Raw genomic sequence first — 9,290 nt, 5'->3', positions numbered from 1 at the left:
AGCTCATTTAGCCTTCTAAAAATTTGTATTCTGCAACAAGATTTTCAGTATTTCCATCAAGTGACATCAAATCTACTAGTAAACTGATTTTTTTTTCAAGAGAGATATATGTGGCCAGGTAAAATAAAATACTTTCTTGCAGCAGCACAACTCATGGACCAAAAGACCTAAAGCCAAGTATTTTGTGAAGCCTTTGAAGACATAAATACAAAGGACTTTTTGTGAGTTGAGTAACTAAAAAGCTGTCTGTAGTCAAAAATACTTCGGAAATTAACAGGAGTAATTATTTACAAATTTCATTAAATGTCAGTTCTGGCTTGGCTTTAAACCCTGTCTTGCCTCAGTTCTGCAAAAGGTTTTCACAGATCACAGCACTGTCCACTCTACAAACTGTATGCCCTAGAACAAACAGGCCTGAAAAGTAAATCACAGTTTGTTGACAAATGCATTTGTAAAAAGAACAGTTTACATCAGAAGGATCAAAGTCAGAGCCTTTATTAAATGTTCCTTCTCTAAACAGACTGCATTTAATCCCCCTTTCGCATCTGTGATTTCTAAGGCTATTTTAAATACTCCATTTTACAGGGATTTTCAGTCTTCAGAACCGTCACAAGCAGCAAGTTAGCAGTACACAGAAACAATACAACTGAACTTTCACTGAGTTCTATTCCTGCCTCCCAGGGGGTGTGCAAAAACCAACAATACCTCCAGCAGTGGAGTTTCTGCACAGACCCTGGAAAGGAAATAGTTGTCACCAGAGATTAAGCCTGATGTGCTCTAGCCACATCTCACAACTGGCCACAGCTGACCAGTGTTGGTTAGTATGTCTGTTTCAAAAAGGGGACCAAATTTTTAATTTTCATCTAGTGTGGGTCTAATTAAGGCTATTCTGGTATATTTGATACTAAAATACTCTCTGGGAGTCCTTTTCATGAAATCCCATCAGAATTAACATTTTCAAAAATGAAAACATTTATAATAGGTGTTGGAGTTGAAATGCTGATGCAGCGGTTGGTTCAGTGTTTCCTGGTCTTGGGAGCTTTATCACGTCAGGATAGTGTCATCGATCTGTTCCTCAGAGTCAGCCTGGCCAGCCAGCTTCCGCAGGGACCTCCTGCAGCTTTCATTGAGAAGCTCCAGGCTGGCAGCATCGAGAATCTTGGAAACTGACTGTGGAAGGGAGACAGCAACAGTTACCAACTCCTTACAGCACCCCGTTCAAAATCAGAGTGAATGCCTTACACACTGTATCAACTAAAATCTTTCAAACATCCCAAAAGTCCCCCCCTGGTTTTACAATTCCAGATGTGTGAACGATCCAAAAGCAGGTCACACTTAGGTCTGGAAATGGATGCATGAAGTGATCTATCCTAAATACTTCCTAGCACCACTGTGATCATCCAAGCGACCAAAGCAATGAACTATCAGTGCCAGCTGAGGGAACTCAGCACATGCAAGGCTTAAGGGGGTGTGTTAAATGCCTCAATTTATTAATGCTGCACTGTAAGGTTGTACAGAACAGGTGCTGCTGATTTCTTCAGAGCTTAGCATGAGAATGCTGCTGAAGATCTAAAAGAAAATGAGAATGTCTCACTTAATGCTCAGAATGTGCTGGAAGTCTCTCATAAGAGAGACTTCTCATAAGAGACTTCCAGCACATTCTGAGGCTGCAGGCACCTCACAGACAAATGCAGAACAGGGTGACACAGCCTTACTACCAACAATTATGGTTTTTTATATGTCTCATACCTCAAGCACTTCTTCACCCGCTCTCATCTTCAGGAGGTTGACAATAGCCTGGTCACTGTAGGCTCTTACACTGGTGTTTTTGTCTTTTGTGTTGTCCAGAAGTGCTTTGAGAATTGGTTTAATTGTCTGAGTATCCAGTGGGGGAAGATGGCTTTTATTTGCCCACCAAATCATCTTTTCTGCAACTAACTTTATGTCACTGGATGAGTTCTGAAGACACTGAAGGAGACAAAGATACACTTACATTCAGATATTCCAAAAACATATATTTAAAGCAGTTGTTAATTTTTTTTCCTAATTTAAGTATTTAAAACTGTGCTAAGAAAAGCAAACAGTTTTCAACTCACAGGTACACAAGATACACACTTGTTACCAGTTAAGTCTGACTAAGTTGTGTAAGAGAAGGTCAAACCTTGAAAACAAGACAACTTTTCAATAGAAAATTTCTAAATATATAGTTGATGACAGTATCACATGTTCATCTCAACTGTCTCAGGAAACAACAATGACCACTAAGTGCAGAAAAGCTGAGAGTGTCAGCACCTCTACAACACACTCAGCAACAACAGCCAAGCCAGTGTCTGGTTGGAATCCTGGGTGCATTTGAACAGGGATTTCACTTCAAAATTCAAAGAATAAGAGTAATTTGTGTTTTAACCTTAACCCATTTAAAGCATGAAAGCTAAGTCTGAATGTCAGGTGCATTATTAATATGGTGATAAAGGTTTTGTGGCAACTGTGGTATTTTATATTTTAACACAATATTATTATATTAACATAAAAAACTTGGACTTCAAACAAAAAGTCTCCTTTGAAGAATGTTGGCTGTATCATGTCAACTTGGCATGTCTGGTAGTTCTTCAAGTAAATTGCAAAGAAATGTAAAACTTGAAAATGTAACATGCTGCAGCATCACCCCTCTCTATCTATCCTTGTCTACCAAGAAGGATACTCAAGTGTATTGTGGAGTTTGGGGAGGTCAGACAATTAAAGAAATCAAAAAACCCCAGCCACACACCAAAAGAAACAAACAACCAATAAAGGAATAAAAGAAAAACATTTAAATATTTAAAATAAACTGAAAAATATGTTCATTTCAATGTTCTCAGGTCAGGTGAGTTTTGGTATTTGATACATTTCTAGCAAAGGCTGTTTGACCTTTAGCAATGTTAAAAACCTGACAGCTTCCTCACACTCTTCTCTGCCTCTCTGCCAGCTGTTTGCTACTATAAAGGAAAAATGCACTTGTAAGACTCAGGCTTGAGATTCAGTACAAAAGGCTCAAAAGCAAATTTCCATGTTAGAGCAGGGATAGCAGTGTTGTATTCACAGCTTCAAAGCAGGCTGATAGAGTGATTCTATCTGCACTCTGCCTCAAAAAGAAATTTCTAGATTTTTAGGGACTTGATAGACCCACCCATGGGTTATGTCAAACAGAGATTCAGATCACACAAGAACACCAGCAGGTAGCTAACATGAAAATTCTTACCTTAATAAAGAGGCTGGAAAGTTTGGGAGGCAGGTTGCTTCCCTCTTCCATGTGGTATTTCATGAGAAAGCCCATCCCTCTGATGCCACTAACTGCAATGGGGATCTTTACATAAAGACAAGACTTGGTATTATTACTACAGCACAGTTCAACAACAGCCTTTAAAACCAAACTCATGGTCTGTCAGTTTCTGTGGAAGGCTAAACCCATCTTTCAAAAGAATAGCAGCATCAAAAAACACTGGGTTAATGGCATTGGGTAATATGATGAAAAAATTCCAGTGCAACCATGAGCTTAAAGAAATAAGGCAGCAGGCCCCACCAAGCCCACAAAATTCCTACCCTAAACTACTCATTCAACACCAGATTTAAACACTCCCTCCTAAAATGAGTAATTTCCACTTCTTGCAAACTTGGTCTGTGAATGAGAACTCTCTAGGGAAACAGGAGTGTAATTTACTCCAAATGAAAGCTACTCTGCAGTTAAAGATTAAATAATCTTCATCTCCCCAGAGATCAGAACTCAAAGAACCAGAACAGTTGTGTAATTTCACCATAAAAACTGCATCTAGCCAAGGGAGAATCTTCAGATGGCGCTTGGGGGTTTTTGTCCTGGTTGGTTACACAGGAACCTGTTCACACACCTTTCAAAACTGCTCCCAGCAGCACTCCCCCTGTGGGACAGGACTCACCCTGTCAGCTGTGGCATTGCTGAAGATCATCTCCTGGACACTGCTGTAGTATTTTGGGGAGCACAGCTTGCCAGGAGCCACATTCACAGCCACAGAGAGAGCCAGGCTGCGGCCGTGCCTCACCATCCAGTCAATGCCAGAGACATCTGCTGCAGAGGAAAGAACAGAACAATGGTAGGGCTCCTGCCATCTACTCCTCTTCATCTGAGAGGCTTTTGGCAGTTTGTCAATTCACTGCCATAAAATGAAATAACAAGCAGCATCTAAAGCAATGTCCTGCTTTCTCCATTTCTCCCAAAAAGACACATAGAGCTAAAATGCAACACCTTTTCCAGGCAAGAACACCACCTGAGCAGGCAGGGAGGCAGACACAAACAAGGGACTCTGCTGTTCAACTCAGATACTTCTGATGGTTCAACATTAGACAAGCTTTGACTCTCTAATACATTTGTAAATGTCATCTATAATTTGACCAGCCAACAGACTTCCTTTATAGCCTACAGGGAAGAGTAATCCATAACACTCTCAAACACTAAGGTCCTTTAAAACTCACGTATTTTTCTAACTTGGAGGCAAACTAGTTAATTTTCCAAAAGCACGTGGAGCCATCAGATGTGGCCTGCAATTAACATCAGCCAACCTAAGATCACAGTGCTCTCCCAAAATGTGGGATGGCCCTCCTGCCCACCCTGAACATCCTCTCATGCTAGTACTTTTATCAAGCCATCAGATAACAAATCCAGAGAAAAAAGTCTGGCAACCCCAACTGACAGCCAGTTACCTGTGCTCCCTGTGACCAGAGTGCTCAAATTAAGAGCCATGAGCAAAGAAAAGCACAAGAAAATACAGAGCAGAGATTCAGTCACAAAGTTAGCCTGAATCAATGGCTGAGAAGGAATCTCCCCTGCTTTCAGCATCTGTTCAGTCCTGTAAAGAGCTTCACGTACCCAGTAAGTGCTGGTAGAGGACATTGCTGAGCTCGTCGTCGGACAGAAAGGCGCACAGCTCTGCCAGGCAGCCGGCCGAGGCCATGCGGGTGGCATCCTGACAGGGATGGAGAACACAGAACATGGCTTGAGATCAACACAGCCCAGAGACAGGAGTGACAAAAACAACTGTCAGAAGATGACAGGAAATAAAGAGAAGGAGAAAATAAATAGTAGTACTTCACTCGTACTCTTGAGGGTTTCTTTCAGTTCACATTGTTTCTTGTACATAATGGAACTTAAAACCAAATCTAAGGTCAAAAAAGCCAGCAGAGACTGAAGAATTACAGATTTTATCTAAGTTTTGATTCGTTAAAGGGAAAAGTCATAAAGACGAAATTCATTGTTTTAAAAGATGAGTTCACAAGAGCTTACTTTACATTCACTTACTCTAAGTGTTATTTCTAGCCATCACAGGATGAGCTGGTCTCTGTGATAAACTCTTACTACTCCTCATTTAACACTTCCAAGCTTTTGCTGTTTTGGCTTCCTTATGTGACCATCCCATTACTGTCCACTTCTCCCCCAAATTTATTTCTATTTCTAGCATGTCAACAGTATCACGTCTGTTGCAGAGACTGACATAAAAAGTAAATTATGAGATGATTAATTTAGTCTCCCTCATGTTACCATTGCTATCTGCAGAAGACCCTATATTAAACTGGGAGAGCTTCTCTCATTGGAGAAAAATCTGCCATTATCTGAAAAATTTCATAAACCTCACCTGAGAGGCTACAAACACATCCATGCATATAGTGAAGGCACTGCAGGCTTTCTCAAAGATAAAAAGCAAATCCTGACTGCAGAGCTACCTGAAACCTGTTAGCGAGGAGCTGCAGGTCAAACCCACATGTGCAGTTGCCAGGGAAACATGAAACTGGAGGCTTTTCAGAGTTACCAGGGACTGGTCAGGAATCTCCAATTCTTGACTGTGACTACATCGTTAGTAATTTTCCCAGAATTACAGATAGTAATTCTGTTAGAAAGTTCAGATTTGAAATGTAAGAACAAGACTGTGTGCAGCAGGGGACTTTTGCAGGTGGCAGCAGCAGTACCTCATCATGTCCCAGCATCCCCAGCAGCACTGTGCTAATATTCTTCCTAATGGCAGCATCCACTTTAGCACCAGCTCCTCGTGTGACAAACCGCAGCGCTTGCAGCATTGTATCCCTGGAAGAGATCACATTCTGCAGTCAGACACTGCCTCTCCCCCACCCTCCAAGAGAAGTTTGGCTCTGGATATCTGTAGATCCTTGCCCAGCAATTACACTGAGATGCCTTACGGTTTGGGAGAGTGATCCCCTCTCTGTACTGCTGAAGAATCCATCCTAGACAGTACTTCCATGTTTCTGTCTAACACAACACAGATATTTTCTGTTTGTTCAAACATTAAAACATTTATCATGTCAGAAAGTTCCTGTCTTAGGAATCTGTGCACATAGGGTACAAGAACAGCTGCTTTACTTCAGGTCAGACTGACAGTCAGTACTGCCTTTAATCTGAAAGTGGGCTGCTTGAGGATGTGCAGGAGAGAACTGGGCAGACCCCAGCACTCTTTCTCCTAAATACTCTCACAGCTCACCTGACACAGGAAAGCCCCATCACCCCCATTCCTGGTTTACAGTCCACTGCTTTCATTAACACATGCATCTTACTCTAACTGGGGGTTTTCTCATTCATCCCAGCTCTTTCTTTGATCCTCAGTAAGCAGGAAGGTGTGAGCTGTCAGCTGCAGCTCACCTGATGGCAGAGTCATCGCTGGAGCGAATTCCATTCAGGAGCTCCGTGAAGAGAGGATCCACTTTGACATGGATGACAATGAGCTTCCCAAGAGCATCGGCAGCTTTAAGGCGAACGGCGCGGTTTGAGTCTTGCAGAGCTTTGGTGAACGTTGTTTGCAACTGGGGCAAAAACGGTTTCAGAGCAATCTCCACCTATTCCAGAGTGGAAGAAAGGAAAGTGGTGGGGTCAAGTATTAAAGAGCAGTTGGAGATCAAAGCCTGAAAACCTCTTTTACAGCAGCTTATTATCAGGGAACCCTCATTAAATCTAACACAATACTAAAACAGGAAAAACATGAAACGACAATTTACCACAAAACCTTTGACCTTTTCCAATCTAATTATCTTTTCTTCACACTGAAATACAAGGGTAGCACTGAGAAATTTTACACTATCATGTACTCAGAGTGTTTTGTACTCAGAGCACTGAATAAAAGCTCAGCTCTGTTCAAAAATACTGAACAGAGTATCTTTGAACAAAGAGCTACCTGCATTTTGCAGGTAACAATACATAAAAACAGTGGATACAGGAGAGATTAATTTCATGGTGGATTTTAATCACTTGAAGGTGGGATCAGCATTTATCAATATTTCTAAGAAGCCCAGTGTTTCAGCACTGGGTGCTTTTTTTGTATGCCAGAAGCTGCTGGAAGAATGCAATCCAGTTACAGTGCTATTCCTACATATCAAATCCACAGCAGCAGACATCCCAGCTGTATTTACATGAACAGCAACAGGTATTTCTGAAGGTTGCCATGGAAAATGTTCACAAACCACAGTCCAATACTTTGAATCTTACCTTAGCTAAAAGAAGGCTTAATGTTTCAAGCAGAGCCACCTTGACATTCCAGCTGAACCGATCTCCCAAGATTCGAATGAGTGGCCCGGTGATGCTCACCACAGATGGTTTGAGAGCTTCAGCAGAAGTCAGCTTTATAACCAGCCCTAAGGCCTTTGCTGCCTCTTCCTTCTGTTCTGGATTACCAGTTAAAACACCTTCCCGCAGCACCACAAGTATGGAAGTCACTCCCTGTCACGAAAATCGGATAAGAAAGCTTAGAAGCTAAGATGCAAGAAATATGTATCTTATTTTTGCTGCTATTATACACCAGATGCACAAACTTGGAGAGTTTCTCTCAATTTCCTGTTGACCTTCAGCTGCCTGATTCCACATTGACAGAGCTACTTTTATTTGGTTTGATTTCATGCCTCTCCGCCTTACTAAGCCAGTTGCTATGAGAAAAGTGGTGGCGGCTCAGGGAATTTTTAAACCAGAGAAATTTGGCACAGAAGTCCAGTGTTACTCCCCCACAAAAAGCAGCCAGTAGCCATAACTTACGTGCATAACAGAACTGTCAGAGACCTCATTGCAAGAGGGATCTTTCTGTAGGGTTACTCAAGAGCTCTAACATACAAAAAGTCCTCCAATATACAGGTTTGGAATGCCTAAATAGTCACTGCTTCTAACAGCTATATCAATCAGCTCTCCCCAAAGGTGGGGTATTGTGGCTGTGATGAATCCACACTCATTCTGATCCTTTACCTTCTTAGGAATACAGAATCCTGGCACATGCTCGCCCTTGGCCTCATTCCCTACAATCCGGATATCCCTGTGCAGGTCCTCAATGAGGGCAAGCTGGTTCCCAGCATCTAATTTCTGCAGGAGAGATGGGTAAAACAAAGATCAGGCAACATGACATCCAGATATCTTCTGTGAAGTCTTCTCAGGCCAGGCATTACTCCTGTAACCTTTTTAAGCTGCCTCTCACCTTGGTGATGGAATTAAGCGCATCCCAGCTTTCATTCAGAACTACGGGGTTGGTGTCATTAAACAGGCGAATCAAGCCTGAAACCAAGCTCCTGAGATGCCCAGTGTAGTCTGCTTTTGTCTTGGAGCAATAGATGTTCAGCATGACAGCTGCTGCCTGTCTCATGCCCAGCTCAGGGCTGCGGGTAGCTTCTAGCAGATCTTCAGTTATAATTCTTTGTCCAACATCATCTTCCACAGACAGGATCACAGACTGGCAGTTTGCCATCTCCTGAAGAGTCCAAATTAACTTTACATTAGCTCTCAAACAGAACAAAGCCAAGTTTAGCCCCAGGTTTCTCCATGTTATCCCCAGCATTGTCTCTAGATAAATCCTACAATGCACCCCCACTGCTAATTGTTTCTCATTAAAGAGCTGGTCACATTACCATTAAAGGCTTGACTCAGTCCTGGTGCAGAACCAGGTATGACCAATTCTTAAAATTTATCAAGTGACCAAACTCTGCTGAACTGATTGCTCCAGCAGCTGCAGGAGGGCTAATTTACAAAAATTAGAGTAGCTCAGTCTCCCCCATCTTACTCACCCTTGAGAGACTGTGAGTCTTGTCAGATAACATTCTTCTGATTTAGGTAGTTTAATGCTGTGCGTCACAGCCCTAATTACAAGCATGTCTGTGGGTACATTAGAGATCTCCAGGCAGACTTGGGGCTAGAAGCTGATCTAATGGCTATCCACAGCAGAAAGGCAACAGGACTCTGTCACTCATTTCTAATTCACCAACTGATTATGAAAATGTCTGTCCACAGTCACAACTCCAGGATGTTC

The 9,290-nt window shown here is 42.1% G+C and overlaps 1 protein-coding gene across 3 annotated transcripts in view; it reads right to left on the bottom strand.

Moving 5' to 3' along the window:
* Positions 1 to 479: 479 nt before the first annotated feature.
* GCN1 (GCN1 activator of EIF2AK4) overlaps positions 480 to 9,290 on the bottom strand; it is a 38,454-nt gene continuing 29,643 nt past the window's right edge. For 2 of the 3 annotated variants that reach the window (XM_063173461.1, XM_063173463.1), the window contains 10 exons: positions 8,466 to 8,735; positions 8,240 to 8,353; positions 7,496 to 7,726; positions 6,656 to 6,849; positions 5,971 to 6,085; positions 4,877 to 4,973; positions 3,930 to 4,078; positions 3,239 to 3,343; positions 1,750 to 1,968; positions 480 to 1,170 (listed from right to left, as the gene is read on the bottom strand). In XM_063173461.1, the coding sequence (XP_063029531.1) occupies positions 1,045 to 1,170; positions 1,750 to 1,968; positions 3,239 to 3,343; positions 3,930 to 4,078; positions 4,877 to 4,973; positions 5,971 to 6,085; positions 6,656 to 6,849; positions 7,496 to 7,726; positions 8,240 to 8,353; positions 8,466 to 8,735 (1,620 nt within the window). In that variant the 3' untranslated portion in view covers positions 480 to 1,044. The remainder of the gene's footprint in view (positions 1,171 to 1,749; positions 1,969 to 3,238; positions 3,344 to 3,929; positions 4,079 to 4,876; positions 4,974 to 5,970; positions 6,086 to 6,655; positions 6,850 to 7,495; positions 7,727 to 8,239; positions 8,354 to 8,465; positions 8,736 to 9,290) is intronic. The other variant, XM_063173462.1, reaches the window with a different exon arrangement.

The sequence above is a fragment of the Melospiza melodia genome, chromosome 20 (genome assembly GCF_035770615.1).
Source record: "Melospiza melodia melodia isolate bMelMel2 chromosome 20, bMelMel2.pri, whole genome shotgun sequence".
Lineage (NCBI taxonomy): Eukaryota > Metazoa > Chordata > Aves > Passeriformes > Passerellidae > Melospiza > Melospiza melodia.
The sequence above is the reverse complement of the archived record's forward strand: the minus strand, read 5'-3'. Positions and strand labels throughout refer to the sequence as shown.